Source organism: Asterias rubens, chromosome 7 (assembly GCF_902459465.1).
Source record: "Asterias rubens chromosome 7, eAstRub1.3, whole genome shotgun sequence".
NCBI lineage: Eukaryota > Metazoa > Echinodermata > Asteroidea > Forcipulatida > Asteriidae > Asterias > Asterias rubens.
In genome coordinates, this window is record NC_047068.1 from 10875238 (window position 1) to 10895741 (window position 20504).

The following is a 20504-nucleotide window of genomic DNA, read 5'->3' on the forward strand; positions in this document are numbered from 1 at the left end:
TGAAATCTACCTCTGGCACTTTTACAACTGCACCGCCCTATGTTGGCAATCTCCCTATGTTGTTAATATTTTTGTTATGGGGTTGTAGATTCAATGGCCCCAACCTTGTGATTGCAAGGTCTGCAAGCTAACAAAACTGGTTCACACAGGCAGCATTGACTTGCTACTCTTAAAGTACACTCTGCCTTGGATCGGGCGAGTTGGACTAAGAAAAGCATTTGAAACCGTTTGTAATAAAATGCATATGATTAGAAAGATGTTTGAAAAGTAGAATATAATGATCCATACAAATATGCCTTGAAATTGCGTGGTTTTCCTTATACGTCGTGAACTAACCCGGTCGGCCATTTTGTAGAGTTGAATTTTGTACTCTACAAAATGGCCGGCTGAGTTAGTTCGCAGCATTGGCTTGATACTTTAACTGGTTCCCGCTGGCAGCATTGGCTTGATGTGGTTTGGTGGCATCTGTCGACTGGTTTTACCTGAAAAAAAAACCCCCAAAAAACACAATAATGTTTACTGTTACATGGCCTATTTTTTAAATTGTTTATCTTGGCTGATGAACAGAAACAAAAAAGAGTTGTGATCGTGACAATTAATTCATCATTATTTTGTTTAATTAACTAATATATATATCTTTCAGGACTTGAATTTTACACTGGACCGAAGGTCAGAGGTCAGTGGTTTTAGTGTCAGGCCAGTAAACTTATATGACTGGATAATTCCATTATAATATACAACACTTATATAGCACTGCATTCATCATGTTTCTAAGCAATAGGATTAAAAAGTAAAATAAAAGAACAATCATAAGGTAAATAGGTGAGCAACTCAAAACACTGCCTACCAAAATAAAAAAACAAGAGATAAACTTACTTTTCTCGTGTGGTTTTGTTGTGGTACCAAAGAGCTGTCTGAAGGACCGTGACTGGGACAAGAAGTGTCTAGCTTGCTCAATCTCGGCCACTAACTGCCTCAGGTCATCACTGTCAAAGGTCGGCAACATAGGATGCTGATGGGGCAAAGGTCATAGGTCATTCATTTAACCACATTTGTTACAAATTCCTCAATCAGTATAATTACAACATAAACAAAGTTGTACAGGAATTTTAGGAATTGGGGGCGCAGCCAAGTAAGCGCTGCTTGTGTTAGGGAGTGCCCTTACAAAAACAATCACAATAGAGTTAATACAAATTCAGACCACACAAAGCACAAAGCACCTGTGAGGGCAGAGATGGTTCTTGTGATTGGTTTAGCCGAGTAGCGCAAACATTGCGCACAATGCGCACAGGCTGTATACTCCCCAGGGAGCTGTGATGGTTTAAGGAATGATTTAAGACCCAGTGACCAGGAGAAATAATGTCCGAAGTGTTTTCAGACACCCCTCGGGCGTGAAAAGCGCTATATAAAAACGGGTTATTATTATTATTATTATCATTATTAAAGGCAGTGTCAGAAGACTAGCCTTCACAGTTGGTGTATCTCAACATAAGCATAAAATAACAAACCTGTGAAAAAAAAGTAAATATGAATACTAACCTCTGTGTTTTTAAATCCCTCTTCCAGTAGCCTGTGCGCCATCAAATCACCATCCATTCCAGCATAGCAGCGATGGTAACGACCACGGCACATAGCTGCTAACTGCCGCAAGAAAATATTGGCTGTCCTGCAATTTCAAAACAAACAAGAAACAAGTAATAAGCTTTTTTGAAAAAGTATGGTCTTTGAAAAGGTTTGATATTGGTTTTCCAGGCCAATTTCAACAAAAATCCATTCAGTTTAATACTCAGGTCATTCAATTTAGTTTGAAAATGAATGTTTCTTTGAATCAGCATTCAATAGTAAAAAGGAGTAATTCAGTTTCACTAGTTTCTGGTGTTGTCAGCAGCAGAGTGTGAGCTCGAATCCCGATCAAGACCCTTCTGCCCTTGAGCATGGCACTTAACTATAAGTGCTTTGTAAAAAAAGTTGGGAAGGAAGTACATTCTGCTCTAGCAGCCAAGCTCCTAGTGGATGATACCCATGCCTACATCCTTACTGACTGTGAAGGGGTAACCCTGTTTCAGCCCCAGGAGGAGGCGGCAGCAGGCCACTGGTGACAGTTGATTTGGGTTGACACGATTTCACGAAACTCTAGGATTAGTCATATCTCAAATTAGGACGAGTAACTCATCCTAACGTAGGATGGGCTCAATGTGTCCTAATGTCTACAGTTACAGAACTTAACTCGTCCTAACTCGCAAGATTAATCATAAGTTAGGAAGAGTTTGGTGAAATCAACAGCAGATCAGTCAACTGAAACCCTCACCTTGAAGTGGCTGTCTGGCCTTGTGGTGTTGGGGATCTCTCATAAAAATAAAAAAACCTACTACAGCACGATCATGACTTACTCGTCTTCACAGTTGAATGAGATGGTGTGGATCTTGACTCCGCGTATGGTGTTGACCTGAGCCACCTCTCGCAGGACTCTAGACGTACTGCTGTCTGGCTTGCCGTCGGTGAGTAAGTAGATTGCCTCCACATCTTTGTCTTGGAATGCTCGCTGGTGAGAGGAATCCAAATATGAAAACTGAAATCGCTGACAAGGTGACATTAAAAAATTCTAAATGTTGAAGTGCTGACTTTTAGGACAAAGTCTGAGATCTCACAAAGGGCAATTTTTATGTGGTTATAATATGGGGTTATGATTGGGGTTGACAAATGTTTTATACAGGGTCACGGGTCAAAGGTAGGGTTGAGGGTCACAGGCCAGAGAATTGGGTAACACACCTGAATGGCTTCCAGGGTAGTGTTCCTAAAGGGAAAATGATGAGATCCATAAAACAGCAAGGTCATTGGACGGGTCATGGGTCAAAGGGTATAGGGTCAACTCACAAGGTGGGGTCATGGGTTCGATGGTAACAGGGGTCATGGGTCACAGGATAAGGTCTAGTGTCACAAGGTGGGATCATGGGTCACAGGATACATACCTGTAGGGCTTCCAGGGTACACGTATTTCCAACAGGGGCGAAAGTTGAGATCCATCTGACAGCGTCGTGGCAGTTGACTTCTGTCGGTTCCACGATGCCATTCCGCCATGGCTCAATGTCACCAGAGAAACGGATCAAGTTGAAACTATAAAAAACGCATTATTGAAAAGTCGGATTCAATAAAAACTAACATAAAAACCATTAGTCTGTATGACCCCGGTTAAAGCCATTGGACCCTTTCGGTTCAGAAAAAAAAAATAAAAGTTCACAGATTTACAAATAACTTACAGGGTTTACAGAAGGCAATGGTGAAAGACTTCTCTTGAAATATTATTCCATGAAATGCTTTACTTTTTGAGAAAACAGCAAAACAATATAAATTCTCGTTAACGAGAATTACGGATTTATTTTAAACACATGTCATGACACGGCGAAACGCGCGGAAACAAAGGTGGGTTTTTCCGTTGTTCTCTCCCGACTCCGATGACCGATTGAGCCTAAATTTCCACAGGTTTGTTATTTGATATAGAAGTTGTGGTACACAAAGTGTGGGCCTTGGACAACACTGTTTACCGAAAGGGTCCAATGGCTTTAAATAAAAATTAATAATAAAATCAGAAACAACAGAGCCAGAGCTTGAGTCCATTGTGCTTGACTGCCATGACTTGTTGATAATTTGTATGTAATATTTGAGAAATGGGGTGAAACAAATCATGTATATATAGGCCTTGTCCGAACTGGCGACTTCGGCTACAGCTACGGTTAGATTGCAAGCATCAGCCTAATCTTTAACACTGGCAGACGCGTTGATCTAGCCACAGCTGTAGCTGAAGTTGCCGTTTCAGAAACGGCCATAGTCAAGTCTCATTTTTGTAAAATCAGAGCAACATTTGCTGCCACCTATCGTCCAATGAAAGTCTCCCCTTGGTTTTCACTGATAGAGGGCGCTTTGCTATGAACTAACCCTTAGAGTTATATAAGAACTAGAGGATGCACGCATGGGGCCATTTTCTAAATTGATAAAACAGCATCACACAGCGTGTGTTTGTGTGGCCAGTTTGTCAGTTGACAAAACAGCATCGCGCAAATTCCAACGTGTACTTCATATTCAACGCGCATACAGAATGGCGGGTGTCTCCTTGCAGTCCCGTCGCGTTTGTGAAAGCAGCATCACCAGTGCACCCTCTAGTTCTTATATAGAACTCTATGGAACTAACCTGATGTTTTCCCGCTGGAACTGATCCCAGATGAGGGCAACCATCTCTCGTTTCAATTCCTCCATGTGAGACACCATTGATCCCGAAGTGTCTACCAGTACCACCACCTGAATCAACATTCAGCCAGGTCAAAGGTCAAACAAAATTGCATCATTCATTTTAATGTACTAATTTTTGGCCCAACTTCATAGAGCTGCTTAAGCAGGAATATTACTTAACAGTTGTTTGCTAAGCAGAAATGAGCAGGATACCAGTCACAGCATGTACATGTGGCATGGAGGTTCAGCTGGTAACCTTATTTCAGTAAGCATAACTTTGTTGTGCTTAGCTTGTGCTTAAGCTGCTCTATGAAATTGGACCCTGGTTGGGGCCATATAATAATAATAATATAGGATTCGAGGCATTGTATGGTGAGGTATCAATATATATTTGGTTTGCGGTAATAATACAAGGTTTTTATATAGCGCTTTTTCACGGGGTGTCTCAAAGCGCTTCCAACATTATTACCCTATGTGTGTATCTACTTGCCAGGTAGAGTTTGTTCTTAGAGAACTGTCTTGCTTAATTCTACTACCGCGGAGTAGATTGTTAGGGTGTTCAGGAGACGTCTCAGTTCTGAAAAGAACTGTCCTGCTTATTAACTATTACCTGGGCGGATGGTATAGAAATAGGCTGTGACTATAATAATAATATTGCTTAGTTATTGCACACTTATCTAGACCACTGAAATTGCTTGGTACTGAGAGGAAGTTTGATTCCTATATTTTAGTAGCACGTTCTGCAATGACTTAATAGAATGGTGAAGGTCTAGGGTTTCGAGTCCCACCTGAGTAATAAGCCTGTAAAATTGTTCACGGAAATTCAACACTTTCAAACTGGCGTGTAACGTAAATGCTATTTTATGAGATACAACGTTTTCGCAATGATGTGATGAGGCAGTTGTTTGTACCCACTGACCTTTTTCTCGACCATGACTCCGAATGTCCGTCGGCTGGTACCCAGAAGCCACTGAAGCCTGCGCAGATAGCGACGGAGTACCAGTTCGATCTGCACTTCATAGTCTTGCAGCTCATGCGCCTGAACCTGAAGATGTCTCACGGAGCCCTGAAGAAGAAATACAGGAAGTACAAGCACAAATGAAGAATTACAGGAAGTACAAGCACAAATGAAGAAATACAGGAAGTACAAGCACAAATGAAGAAATACAGGAAGTGCAAGCACAAATGAAGAAATACAGGAAGTACAAGCACAAATGAAGAAATACAGGAAGTACAAGCACAAATGAAGAAATACAGGAAGTACAAGCACAAATGAAGAAATACAGGAAGTACAAGCACAAATTTACATCAACTACGATCAATTTACTTTTAATTATTGTGTATTTCTCAGGAATTTGTGGTATAGTATCATCAACAAGTTTGCCATTCTTTCAATTTGAAAGTAAAATTCACAATTTGTTTTTACAAGTGTTTTTAAAACAGTCGTGGATGTGCGATAAAAGACCATGTCTTAGGCTTGGTCCTTTATTGCATGTCCACGACCCTGCTGGTTTAAACTGGCCAATTAAGACCTCATTGCCTACTCTTTTATTCATATAGTTAGCCAGAGGGGTGTCTGGGTGTCTTTTTGACATTGGTCACCCAGTTTGACAACATTTGACAAAATCTTTGCTTCAATTCTTGCTTTTATTCCCTTATTCAAAATCTTAGTGGATGACATTGAATGGTCCTATAGTAGAAGGTGTTTATAAAACATTTTTTATCTAACTAAAAACACTCTGACACTTCTTACCTTTACGTTTACACTTGGAAATATGGTGCAGTACCTGAGAATAGAAAAGCACAACAAAAGACAATAATAAAAACACATTCGGATTTATTTTAGTAGTTTTGAAAAAAAGTGATACTTAAGCCTGTAGGTTCAAAAGTTGCGCCAGGAGTTACTCAACGATCAACATTGACAGAAATTCAAAGCAGAGTAAAGGTTAGCCTGAACATCTGATGTCATACTTCGAGGAAGTGCACAAGTTTGTCAAAATCACTGAGCAAACCCATTGAAGGCGCACCACGAGCGCGGAATCTAGGTCGGCAGAATGCTTGCCTTATTAAACCAGAAATTGGGGTTAAACCGGAAAAGTGGCATTTCTGAATAATAAAAAGACGATTTGACAGGAGGCAATTTTACAGGTAACTTAGAGGCAACAAACTGCACTTTAGACAAAAGAGATGGCCTGGACCTCATTCGTTGTAAATTGCCTCGTGTGACATGTCCTAAAGATGAAAAACTTACTTAGCAGTGACAGCCTTGTTGAGTGTGTTGATGTGTCGCTTAGCGTGGGTACATTCAGGGCCTGATACAAGCTTGTTCAGATCAAGACGTAACTTGCATAGTCCATACAATTTCAACCACTAAACAAAAAACTAATAATAGCGTTGATTGGTTAGAGGAACACGTTGCCTTGGGTCGGGCGAGTTGGCAGAAAGATATTTTATAAGAAGAATATAATGATCCACACAAATATCTTTGAAATTACATGGTTTTTCCCTATACGTCGTGAACTAACACGGTCGGCCATTCAAAATTTTGACCGTGTTTCAGTACTCAAAGTAAAAGGAAAACCACCCAATTCCGAGGCACATGGGAGGAGAAGGATATGTTTGGTGCCAAATCAGGTGTATATTTTACTCTTAACTTAGGCCCCTCTACTTTTAAGACATCATTCTAACCATATGCATTTCATATTAACAAACGGTCACAGACGCTTTTCAAAGACCAACTCGCCCGATCCAAGGCAATGTGTCCCTTTAATGGATGACTTTCACATTAAGTGCTGACCAATAAGATTGGTTGTGGAGTAACCTCTGACTGTAAAACCATATGCGAAAATCTACACTAACAATCTTTTAAAATGTTTTATATTTAAAAAAATAAATAAATTTGGTGCAATTTTGTCAATTGACACAAAGAGATCTTGGATTCCTTAGTGTTTAGTTTTTCCAACAAACTGACAACAAGATGAGGAGAGGAAGATGTCCTTGATGGATGCATCTAAACTTGACATTGTCATCCGCGACAGACGTCTGCCAACTGATACCTTTTCTGTACATTTGTACTGTAATAAATTAAGTTTGGCCTTTAAATAGTATCGCTGTGAAGCGTCTTGAGTGTCCATTCTGACGGACTTTGGCGTTATCCAAAGTTAACATATTAAAGGCAAAGTATACCTTTGGGCAATGGAATGGTGCGATTGTTTTAATCCTATATAATGGTGGTAGATGTATAAAATAAAACTAATTTCATTTCAATAGGCTGTCAAGTTTTTGAGATATCGCCGGAAATCTGGAGCGGTTTACTCCACACAGAAAGAATAAAATTTATGAATTATGATTAAAGGTACTGGACACTAATGGTAATTAATCATAATAATTATTAGCATAAAAACTGACTTGGTAACGAGCATTGGAGAGCTGTTTATAGTATAAACAATTGTGAGAAATGGCTCCCTCTGAAGTGACATGGTTTTCGAGAAAGAAGTATTTTTCCACTGATATATTAGAAATTGATTTTGAGACCTCAGAAAAAGTTTTTAAGGTCCCGAAATCAAGCAAAGCACACAACTTTGTGTGACAAGGGTGTTTTTTCTTTTATTATTATCTCGCAACTTCGACGACCAATTGAGTTCTAATTTTCACGGGTTTGTTATTTTTTTGCATACATGTATGTCGAGATACACCAAGTGAGAAGGCTGGTCTTTGACAATTACCCAAGGTGTCCAGTGTCTTTAAAGAAACAGAGGAATGACTGACTGGGCCACGGATTTTGCAAAAATACCTCTTTAGACGTTTTCAGTTCTTCCCTGTCTGGGATGACTGGATGATTTATAGCTTTCCTCACGCTCTTCTTCTTGTTCAGGATGTCTGGGTATTGTTTGTACACGGTCCCTGTGGGAATTTAAGATGCCAGATAAAGAGTCTCTTCTTGAAAAAAACATTGTTGGAGAAGTTTCATCCTTCTTGAGAAAACATTGTTGGAGAAGCTTCATCAAAGAATATTTACAAAATAGGAAGACTGTCGACATAGTGCTAGATATAGATAGCTCAGTTAGTAGAGCACCAGGGCGTTTAAACTGAGGTTGTTGGTTCACTTTCCAGTCAATTTTTCTCAGTTCAAACCACAAATTATGAAGACAGTTTTCATTAATACTTTATTAACATGAAATTGCCAAAGGCAAAGTTATAAAACTTGCACAGTGAATGACATAGCGTGCAATGGAACGTTAATTTGCTATTACGTGATGGACAATCCTCCAATCAAAAAGCAAGGATCTGCTTGAGTGCTATAATAATATTTGATAACCAAGCAGTAAGTAAACTGGGCCTTATTTCATAGAGCTGCTTACAGCCAATTTTGTGCTTACACTGGCATGCTAACCTTTCAATGCTTTACTGCCTGGCCACCGAATGTTCTTGCTCACCTGTGAAACACGTTTAAACCGTAGCATTTTTTTTTTCTGCTACACTGAGCACAAAATTCGCTTACAGTTCAGCAGCCCCATGAAATTGGGCCTTGGGGTGGATTTCACAAAGCCTTGTCTTATCTTGAGTTAGGGCGAGTAAGGACGAGTAGAGCTGCTTAAGCAAAGAAATTGCTCGCTTATTTTTCACATATTACTGACAAAAATTTCATGCCATATACATTGCTTTAGCTGTTGTTTACTTAGCATAACACATTAGTGGAGTCTTGGCCGGTAATCTGATTTTACTAAGCAGGGGTGTTTATGCTTAAGTAAAATTTTGCGCTTAAGCAGCTCTATGAAATTGGGCCCAGGTTATCGGTTGAACAGTGGGACTTACCAACTTCATTCTTAAACTCAGTGTAGAAAACTTGCTTAGCTGGTTTGACTTTATGAGCACTGGTCGGTCTCTTTGATTTCTTGTCCTTCTCTGTAGCAAGCCTGTTGGAGTCTAACTCTGTGATTGAATATCAATAAAATATCAATATCAATCTGCTGGGTAGTGGAATTCCATTACTAAATATCACAAACATATCAATATTGATGAGAGCCTGTTCTGTTAAGGAAAGGCAAGCCGCTACAAGCTACCTGGCTTATTTTGGGCCTTGCCTCCACACGTTTTCCGCCAGTTTATTTTTTTTCTGTCATTTATATATACCTGTATGTATTACTATAATATTGTGGAAATGCTTTGTGGAAATAAATGTATATTGAAAATTGAGAATGGACGACAAAGTGTAGATTCGTGAATAGAATGTACGAGCCGAAGGCGAGTACATTGTATTCACGAATCTACACTTTAGAGTCTATTCTCTGACTTAAACTATTTCCCCCATTGGTTATATAACAGTTTCAATGAATAAGGTTTCTCAATAGTAACAACACTGATTAGTCTATCTAATTTCGTATACGTTAACAAACAACGGTTGGTCACACTTTAGTGCTTGCAACATTATCGAGTACAACCTCAGTTTGCTCAGCTAACAATAAATTATGTTACTAAAGTAATTTTTCTAAACTGGAAAAAAAAAATTGTGAAATGAAAGATAACATAATTATATTCAGCTAGCAACTGTTTTTTGCACTTCATCCTATCTTTCAGTTTGGTAAGACAGTAATTTTCAAGTTGAACTATTATAATGAAAATACACTCAACTGAAGTTTATGTTACGAATCTACACTTACGAATCTACAGTTAAGTGTAGATTCGGAAAAATAATCTACACTTTCAACAATAGAGTGACGTCACAGAAATAGTTTATGTGATGATATACAAATAATAATCAAGGCTCAGTATGTGATGATATATCAATTAAATATCAGTATATTAATCAAATATGTTGGGTAGCGTACTGTTACTAAATATCACAAACATATCAATATTGATGAGAACCTGTTCTGTGATAATATACAAACAAATAATCAAGGCTCAGTATGTGATGATAAATCAATTAAATATCAATATATTAATCCAATCTGTTGGGTTTTGTACCATTATTAAATATCAAAAACCCACAATATTGATGAGAGCCTGTTACCACGTAACGCTTCTCAGATTGTGTATTCCTATTAGGGATTATTCTTCCTGCATGACAATTTTTCGGTGATATCTCAAAAATCGTGACCACCTTGCGAAAGTATACAAACAATCAAACGGCTCCAAAAACCAAATGTAAGCTTTGACTTTAAAGGCAGTGGACACTATTGGTAATTACACAAAATAAAACCTTACTTGATTACAAGTAATGGGGAGAGGTTGATAGTATAAAACATTGTGAGAAACGGCTCCCTCTGAACATAGAGTAACTGAAGTAGTGTAGTTTTCAAGAAAGAAGTAATTTTCCACAAATTTGATTTCAAGACCTCAGATTTAGAATTTGAGGCCTCGAAATCAAGCATCTGAAAGCACACGACTTTGTGTGACCATGGTGCGACGAGGGTGTTTTTTCTTTCATTAATATCTCGCAACTTCGAGGACCGATTGAGCTCAAATTTGCACAGGTTTGTTATTTTATGCATATTTTGAGATACACCAAGTAAAGTCAAGTGAGAAGACTAGTCCTTGACAATTACAAATAGTGTCCGGTGTCTTTCTGATAAAACAGCTGACTCTTTTCATCACAGTCTACTTTAGACTGTGAATAATAATAACTAATAATTTGTTGATTTTATATTGCGCTCTCTCCAGGACCAGCCTGTTCCAGGGCGCATAACAGTAATAAGAATGGCATAAGAATGTAGTAAACAGTTTAGGAAAAGTACACCAGTTAAAAAAAAAAAAAATATGTCTATATAAATCAAAGCCTAAAAGGCAAGTAGTGCATGAACACCACAAAACTATAAAAGCTGTAAAAACAATACAAATTTGGTTCAAAAAAGCATTTAAAATGCACACAATCAAATAGAAACCACAACAAAAACGAGAAATACAAAACTCACTTGACATCACCGGAGGCTTTCTTAAAAAGGCAAGTTTGAAGATGTGGAAGAGAACTACTTACTACTTGGATCTTTCTTGGCACTAGAGGGCCTGCTCCTTGGGATGGGTTTAGTTTCTTCCTTGTCCTTGTTCTCCGTAATTTGCTGTCAGAAAAGAAAAAATTGCAGGTTCAATTTATTTGTTCAATCCAAAATTTGTTACTTGTTAAACAGTTCTTTTTAATAGACATGGAACTTTAGTAATGCCCCAAAAAATGAAAAAAATTAGTCAAGACAAATTTTGTGCAGTTTTTCAGTAATTTGTGGCACTAAGAAATGCAGAAGAACCAGAGCAAATTTCACAATGACTAGAATAAGAATTGTCGTTCGTCTAGTTACTGAGTCAAAATTTCTTGATTTGTGCAATTCATAATCATAGACGTTAAACCAATGTTTGTGTGAAAACCAGATTGGTGTTTATATCCCCTTGAGGGAATTTCGCCGAGTTCCCTTGACGGGAAGATCATCTACACCTAAATGTTGTCTGTAAATTGCTGCTTATTTTTGAAGTATTGTGTACCCAATCATACCTCATACTATATTGCTTGTTTAATTTCGACCTAAATGTATCATTGTTTTGTATGACAGCATTGAAATAAATGTACTGAATTGATCTAAACAAAAAAACAAAAATACAAACAAACAAGTGAAGTACAGCAATTCATGGAATAATATTTCAAGAGAAGTCTTTCACCATTACCTTCTGTAAACCCTGTAAGTTATTTGTAAATCTGTGAACTTTTAATTTTTGTTTCTGTTCTGAAAGAGTCCAATGGCTTTAAACCGATGTTTGTGTGATAAATAGATTGGTGTTTATATCCCCTTGTGGGAGTTCGCCGAATTTCCTTGACGGGAAGATCATCTAAACAAAATAACAAACAAACAAACAAACAAATGAAGTACCAACCAGGCGAGCGAGACTGAGCTCTGTGTGCTTCGGGGCAGGTAGTGCCCTCTTCTTAGCTGATTGGGGTCTCATTGGTAACATCTTAGGCTGGTCTTCTTGGGCGTTGCTCATCAACTCTGCCTGCTACAAGGGTAACAATCAAATCAAAGGATTACGCCGAGCGGTAAAGAGCTCCGAACTCAAGCTCTAGGCCCAATTTCATAGACCTGCTTAAGCACAAAAAATAGCTAAGCACAACAAACATGTGCTTACCAGAGTATGGTTACCAACTAGCTACCATGTCACATACACAATTTGTGACTGGTATCCTGCTCATTTGTGCTAAGCAGATATATGTTAAGCAATATTTTCTGCTTCAGCACCTCTATGAATATGGGCCCTGGTGTTTCTGTACGGCAGAGTGTGGGTTTGAATCCCGGTCATGATACTTATGTCCCTGAGCAAGACACTTTACAATAACTGCTTCTCTCCACCCAGGGGTAAATGGGTACCTGTGAGGGCAGATGACGGTTCTTGTGATTGATTTAGCCGAGTAGCGTGTATTTGTTGCACAGGCTGTTTACTCCCAGGGAGCTGAGATGGTTTAAGGAATGAATTTTTCAAACACTTTGTATTAAATAGGTGTTAAAATGAAACACCGAAAATAAAGACAAAAGTTTAAGAAGTACTTACATATTTTGGGGACCTCTTCTTCACAGAGTCAACTAACAATGCACACTGTGAATCAAATAAAAATTAAAAAAAAGTTTCAATGAGTGTTATTTCATGTATTTCATTTTAAAAAACTTCTGAGAGAAACCTCTAAATTATTCAGCGATTTGTAATTCTTAGTGCTTTTAAGCACCATTTTTTGCTACATAATCATCACCATGTGCCCAGAAGTGTGTTGATTTTTGACTCTTCAAAATTTCTTCGCAATAATATCTAGAAAAGCAACAAAAGAAACAGAATAATATGGTTTTGTTCTTCTGTAATATTGCGTACCTCACACTCAACTTCTTTAAGTTATACAAGTAATCCCAAAACTAGCTACTCATCTTACGAGTAAATTACTCACTTTCTGTAATATTGAGCGTAAATACTCAAGAAATCCAAACAAATAGCTACTCACCTTTTGTGAGTAATTGACAGCTTTGTCCATCTCACTGAGTATTGCCTTAATATCATCGCTCTCGATGATCCCCGTCTCACGGAACCAATGAAATCGTCCGCTGGTCACATGAGCGAGTGTTCTGAGACACTCAGCCATCTGCGTGATGTTTGCGTAGCGTCCCGGGATGGCGCCATTGCTGTCGTAGTCGTCAACATTGAAGAGGATAGAGTGGAGGCGTGTAGACTGGCCGACTGTGGCCTCCTCCATGAAGGAACAGATGACCTCAGGCAGCTGGTCCGGGATTCCGCTGGTGAAGAGGTAGACGCCATCAACAGCTGAAAAATAGATTAGTAAGTTCAATAATAATAGCTTTAACAAGGGGTCGGTATCCATCTTAAAGGCACTGGACACTATTGGTAATTACTTAAAATAGTTGTTAGCATAAAAACTTACTTGGTAACAAGCAATGGAGAGCTGTTGATAGTATAAAAAACATTGTGAGAAACGGCTCCCTATGAAGTAACGTAATTTTCGATAAAGAAGTAACTTCTCACTAAAATATTTGAATTTGATTTTGAGACCTCATAATTAGATTTTGAGGTCCGCAATCAAGCATCTTAAAGCCACAACTTCGTGTGACAAGGGTGTTTTTTCTTCCATTATTATCTCCCAACTTCGACGACCAATTGAGTTGAGATACACCAAGTGACAAGACTGGTATTTGACAATAACCAACGGCGTCCAGTGCCTTTAAAGGAACATTACAGATTTGGTAAGAAACAAAAAATAGTGTAAGATCACAGATCTACATAAAACATACGTGGTCTTATGATGATGATAGTAGAAAACATCCCTTGAAATATTTCTGTCTGAAATGTCTGAAATATTTGATGAGATATAAATAAAACTAATTTCCCTTTTGGAGTTTATCGCTCAGTGAGCTTTTATTCATTTAAAAAAAATCAATCTCATGCAAAATGTTTAATCATTTTTTTCACTCTTTTCATGTGACCCAGATGATGTCAAACTTCTACTTTAGATAACCCCTTAATGCAACACTTTTAAGACTGTTGAGCATCTTGATAAACTGCTAAGTCCAACAGACGTGAAAAGTTCTCTCTGACTTACAGGTATTCCGTTTTTGATCTTCTTCATTCTCCAGGGCTAGTCTCAGAGCCGACAGGAAGTTACGACTTCCGCTGCACTCCAGGCCCAGTACCCACCTGAAGAAAAAAAAACCATTTCAGTTACAAATTTGTAAAGTTTTATTCATTTTTGAGCATCATGAAAACAATAATAAAAGTAATTATACATGTGTGTGATTGATTTTTATGTAGCGCTTTACACACCCAAAGACATCTCAAAGCGCTCAAACATATCATTACCCTTGGTCACTGGGCCATTTAATAAATTCCTTAAACCAACTCAGCTCCTATAAAGCCTGTGCAACAAATATGCGATACTAAGCTAAATCAATCACAAGAACCATCGCTGCCCTCACAGGTACCCATTTACCCCTGGGTGGAGAGAAGCAATTATAGTTAAGTGTCTTGCTCAGGGACTTGAACCCACACTCTGCTGAACAGAAACACCAGAGTTTGAGTTCAGTGCTCTTATCTGCTCTGCCAAGAACACCCCATAACACAAACAATTTACAGTTCCATGATGGGGTGTCATGGCCGACTGGATAAGAGCATCAAACTCAAGTTCTGGTGGTTAAGTCATCAGGATTTGGGTTTGAATCCCAATCGTGACACTTGGGTCCCTGAGCAAGACACTTTTATACCATAAGCTTCTCTTTGGGTGAGACTAGCAAGGTCTTTTTAGAGCTACTTACTTCCATGCCATCTGTATATTCTCTTCAGTTGGTTCTTGCATACATGGCCTCCAAGCACGAGCAGAGCTGCCGAAACTAGGCATTCAGAAAAGAAAAAAAATACATACAAATGTTCAAAGGGTTATCCTGTAATCGTACAGTGCTAAAGTATTAATGCGCCAAGCTGCACTCAAGTATAGCGTATGGCGTGTCATGGCCGAGTGGTTAAGAGCACCGGATTCAAGCTCTGGTGTTTGATCAGCAGAGTGTGAGTTCGAATCCCGGTCGTGACACTTGCTACGTAAAATTGGGGAGGTAGAGCTTTCTGCTCTATCGGCCAGACCCCGATTGATGATACCCAAACCTACATTCGTATGGACTGTAAAAGGGGTAACCCTGTTTCAGCCCTAGGAGTAGGTGGCAACGGCCTCTGGAAAAAAATTATTGTAGCCCACACCTTGAAGTGGCCTTCAAGCCTTGTGTGTCTGGCGACTTGCATAAAAAAAAAAGAATAAAAAAAAGACTTGTACATGTACATCAAGGTATCTTTTGTATTCTTAACCCAATAAGTTTAAACGACTCTTTGTCAACTAGCTGTTGTTGCAGCAGTGTAGTAGCAATCATTTCATTGGTCAATAAATCACAAATCAAGGTATCCTATGTATTCTTACCCAATCAGATTAAAGGACTCTTTGTTAAGTAGCTGTTGTTGCAGTAGAAGCCTGATGGAATGTTGGATGTGTACTAAGTAGTTGACATTACTCAATGAAAGATCAATCAGAATCACTACCCTGTAGAAACACAAGAAAAGAAATCTCAAACTTTCTGCCACAAAATAAGAGTAAAATATTTTAAAGATACTGGACACTATTGGTAATTGTCAAAGACTAGTCTTCACAGTTTGTGTATCTCAACATATGCATAAAATAACAAACCTGTGAAAATTTGAGCTCAATCGGTCATCGAAGTTGCGAGATATTAATGAAAGAAAAAACACCCTTGTCACATGACATTGTGTGCTTTCGGATGCTTGATTTCCGAAACCTCAAATTCTAAATCTGAGGTCTCGAAATCAAATTCGTGGAAAATTACTTCTTTCTCGAAAACTACGTCTCTTCAGAGGGAGCTGTTTGTCACAATGTTGTATACTATCAACCTCTCCCCATTACTCATTACCATGTGAGGGTTTATGCTAATAATTATTTTGAGTAATTACCAATAGTGTCCACTGCCTTAAAGTCTGCTCTATGTAAACGTCTCATATTAGTCAAACATACATTCCTGTTCCACAACCAACACCCTGACCAATCCTAATTCGTTTATTTTTCTTTCTGTCCTCGTCTCCTGTAAAGCGCTCTGTTCTTAGCCTAGTGCTATATAAATGCTCTACTGAGATCGCCCAGTAGCTAGAGACTAGTCTCATAATTCTTATTATTAGGGCGTATCCGAATTGGGGTCTACAGCTGCGGCTACGGCTGTTGCTAAGGACTTCCTATACCGAAACGCATGATGACGTAGAAATCAAGCTCTAGCCGTAGCTGTCGCTGCCTATTCGGACAGGGCCTTACATTTACTATGGCCTTTTTCGAAACCACGGCTGTGGCTTTGGATTCGGCTTCGTCTTAAACCCTGGGCAGTAATACGCAAAGCTAGTGCAATTGTCAAAACAACCGCAGGGCCAAGCTAGCCTGAGCCGAATCCAAAGCAAAATCCAGTTGTTTTGAAAAGGGTCTATTACCTTGTGAAAGAAACTGATCAGGTTCCCCGACAGTTCACCCTCCAACTAACCTCTTTTCAGTCAGGGTACCAAACAGCCTTCTGCTTTCCTTTGACAGCCAGTCTACTCTGCGTTCATACAGCTTGACTGTCGCCCCCAGCTGTTTCTGGTAGTCAAAGAGTAACGCTGGGTCCACGTGGATGTTCTTGATCGTACCGTCGTGCCACTCGAACTGAGTCATTGCTTTCTAAAAGATCCAAGCAAAAACATTTTGCATTAAGAAACGACCTCAGTGAAAAACAATTTACAAAAGGGCAAAATTTCATCTCAAGAGGTAGTTATGAAGTACAGTGAGCATATGTTTAAAGGGAAGGTATGCCTTTGATAATCACTTTGATAATCACTCGAACTGAGTCATTGCTTTCTAAAAGATCCAAGCAAAAACATTTTGCTTTAAGAAACGACCTCAGTGAAAAACAATTTACAAAAGGGCAAAATTTCATCTCAAGAGGTAGTTATGAAGTACAGTGAGCATATGTTTAAAGGGAAGGTATGCCTTTGATAATCACTCTTAAAAATAACGGCAAAAAATAACTATTGGTTAGAAGCCTACAGCAGCGTTTGATAGTATGACCCATTTTGAGAAACATTTCACTTCGAAGGAATATTAAAAACTGTGTCTAGAGTCCCATGATACGACCTGACCATTGTTGACAGTTGTTGACAGTTGTTGACAGTTTGTTTTGCCTCTGAGAACCAGAACTATTTTGACGGTTGTTTGGCGGTTGTTTCTTACCTCGTGTGTCTGAGAGCGAACAGATTTCCTGATGACAGGAATGAACTCTTCAATCTGATTGAAGGCATTGGGAGCCAGGACTTGGTACAGGGAAAGTCTCTTTCCTGGAAACAAAACAAATACAAACAGGAGAAAACACGATCATTTTAATAATATCAATATAAACCACAAGGGAAACTGACTGGGTAAGTTTTGAAATGATTTTTGGGGTTGAACAAAGAATTGACTAGAGTGGGATTCGAACCAACATAGCTCAGTTGGTAGAGCGCCGGCACGTTAATCCGGAGGTCGTTGGTTCGAAACCCACTTTAGTCAATTCTTTGTCCAACCCCAAAAATCATTTTAATAATAGTAATAATAATAAAATAATTCTAATAAAAACCATTCTTATACAGCGCATATCACCTTGAGGTCCCTATGCGCTGTTAAGGGAAATCAGCAATTGTACAAAGTAAGCATATATGTTTTCCTCCAGATTTGAATTGTTCCGATGTCTCAGGAAGACAACCTCTGGAAGACTGTTCCATAACTGAACTGCTGCATATTGGAATGAGCAGGAACCGTACACAATTTGTGTTTGCGGTCTAATGTAGCTCAGGTACACCATAATACAGAGTAGTATTTGGCCAACACCATTGTTCCTTTGATTCTCCCTCAAGACCGGGCGATTGCGGGAAAAGGCGTGAAACTTGGTAGGTTTTCTTTTGTTTGAGTTGGCATAGGGACGCGTCGGATCGCGGGCGTTCCCGTGACATAATTTATCCATGCTCTCTAAAGTGGAATACCTTTGAGTCCATTCTGTTGCAGCCATTCTTCAGATGTCTTGGGTAGGAATGAGGGCTCCTCTATGGCCAGAGGAGTGGTGTGGTTTGGAGGTCTCGGTAGAAACCTTGACTGGGGTAGCTTCTGTACCTCCAGGGATATCTAGAAATGACAGAAAGAAAAAAATCAGTCATCCAAAAATAATAAGATCATAAACCACGAGGGAAACTGATTGAGCAAATTGTAAAATCATTTCGGTTGTACAAAGAAAAATTGACTAGAGGGGGATTTGAACCTACGACCACCGGATTAATATGCCGGGAGTCTCACCGGATTAATATGCCGGGAGTCTCACCGGATTAATATGCCGGGAGTCTAATATTGGAGCTATCTAGCCTTAATGTTGGCGGCCTCCCTATTTCATGTCAATACTGAAGTCACAGGTTCAAGTCCAACTTTGGTCAAATTTTCATTGTTCAACTCAAAAATTATTCACAAAAACAACTCTTACAAATATTAATTTTGGTTTTTACCCTGAGTCCTGTAAAAAAAATAACACAGGCATGTTACTCACGTATTCAAACCCACGACCCTTGCAATTCTAGAGCAGTGTCTTACCAACTAGACTACCGAGATTGCCCGGTAGCTAGAGGCAGTTCGTATCCTATGTTTTAACAGTGGTTACCGCAACGATATAAGAGATAGATGCAAATTTAACATCTCCTATAACTCTAATGAAATAAAGAAAATGAAAAATTCACTGAAAACTGGTAAATTCTCTATTTTGGATGAGAAATAACAAAATTTCAAACTGAAATGTGTATCTGTATAGAGAATTTTTGAAAAGCGCCATCTTCACACACAACTGAGATTTTGGCTTTAAAGCCATTGGACACTTTGGGTAAACAGTAATGTCCAAGGCCAACACTTCGTTTATCACAACTTATATATAAAATAACATACCTGTGAAAATTTAGGCTCAATCGGTCATCAGAGTCGGGAGAAAATAACAGGAAAACCCACCCTTGTTTCTGCACGTTTCGTCGTGTCATGACAGGTGTTTAAAATAAATCCGTAATTCTCGATCGAGAATTGATATTGTTTTAACGTTTTCTCAAAAAGTAAAGCATTTCATGGAATAATATTTCAAGAGAAGTCTTTCACCATTACCTTCTGTAAACCCTGTAAGTTATTTGTAAATCTGTGAACTTAAATTTTTTTTTTCTGAACTCAATTAGTCATCGAAGTTGCGAGTTAAAAATGGAAGAAAAACACCCTTGTCACACGAAGTTGTCTGTTTCAGATGCTTTATTTCAGGACCTTTAAATCTAATTCTGAGGCCTCGAAATCAAAATCAAATATTTTACTGGAAAATTACTTCTTTCTCAAGAACTTTGTTACTTCAGAGGGAGACTTTTCTCACAATGTTTTATACTATCAACAGCTCACCATTGCATGCTACTAAGTAAGTTTTTATGCTAACAATTATTTTGAGGTGGGATATGGCTTTAATTTTTTTCACAGAACTCGGGAAAGTACCGAGTATACAATAGTGTGCAGTGCCTTTAAAGATGGCTGACTTTACAATGTGTGACCTCAAGTGGGAACTGTTTATGGTTTCATTATTCAATTTTTTTCTCTCTTTAACTGGGCTGTACAAAAGGATGTACATTGTACACGATCAAGAAACAAAAAGATAATGAAGTTAAGAAGTTTATAGTGGTCACCTAAAGGGGTTAATGGGTACAGCTCAATACAACTTTTCTTTGTACGTTCACAAAACACAACAAAAGTAGAGTACAATACTCAAATAAATAAGAACGTCAATGTTCTTATTCATTTTGGCTTTACACAAATACACCGATGTGTGTTACCACTGTATACTCAGTACTTTCCTGAATTCTGTGAACAAAATCGCAGGCATATTACTGTGGGATATGGCTGTGATTTTGTTCACAGAACTCGGGAAAGTACGGAGTATACAATGGGTAAAACCAAAACGAATATTCTTTATCCCCGATGCAAATTAAACATCTATCAAAATAATGTTCTTGAAAATAAGTTAAATTGTGAGCTTCAACTTAAGACAGCTTACCTCATTCAAGATGCTAACGAGAGCATCTCCCATCATGCCTTGCCTCATTTCCTGTATCTTATTAATGACATCTTGAGCTATTCGTATCTCCCGAAGTAGCATGGTGATGTCTGTACCAGTGTAGATTTGCTCCTAGAAAGA

At 38.6% G+C, this 20504-nt stretch overlaps 1 protein-coding gene across 4 annotated transcripts in view; it reads right to left on the reverse strand.

The window, feature by feature from the left end:
• Window positions 1-287: 287 nt before the first annotated feature.
• The window catches only part of LOC117292537 (von Willebrand factor A domain-containing protein 3A-like), a 36383-nt gene continuing 16166 nt past the window's right edge, over window positions 288-20504 (reverse strand). For all 4 annotated transcript variants that reach the window (XM_033774627.1, XM_033774624.1, XM_033774626.1 and 1 more), the window contains 22 exons: window positions 20364-20495; window positions 18292-18430; window positions 17507-17610; window positions 16782-16957; window positions 15665-15784; window positions 15015-15089; window positions 14306-14400; window positions 13196-13512; window positions 12757-12801; window positions 12085-12207; window positions 11201-11282; window positions 9040-9156; window positions 8018-8127; window positions 6476-6594; window positions 5978-6011; window positions 5144-5290; window positions 4187-4293; window positions 2970-3114; window positions 2391-2542; window positions 1540-1666; window positions 877-1012; window positions 288-482 (listed from right to left, as the gene is read on the reverse strand). In XM_033774627.1, coding sequence (XP_033630518.1) covers window positions 418-482; window positions 877-1012; window positions 1540-1666; window positions 2391-2542; window positions 2970-3114; window positions 4187-4293; window positions 5144-5290; window positions 5978-6011; window positions 6476-6594; window positions 8018-8127; window positions 9040-9156; window positions 11201-11282; window positions 12085-12207; window positions 12757-12801; window positions 13196-13512; window positions 14306-14400; window positions 15015-15089; window positions 15665-15784; window positions 16782-16957; window positions 17507-17610; window positions 18292-18430; window positions 20364-20495 — 2667 coding nt within the window. In that variant the 3' untranslated portion in view covers window positions 288-417. The remainder of the gene's footprint in view (window positions 483-876; window positions 1013-1539; window positions 1667-2390; window positions 2543-2969; window positions 3115-4186; window positions 4294-5143; window positions 5291-5977; window positions 6012-6475; window positions 6595-8017; window positions 8128-9039; window positions 9157-11200; window positions 11283-12084; window positions 12208-12756; window positions 12802-13195; window positions 13513-14305; window positions 14401-15014; window positions 15090-15664; window positions 15785-16781; window positions 16958-17506; window positions 17611-18291; window positions 18431-20363; window positions 20496-20504) is intronic.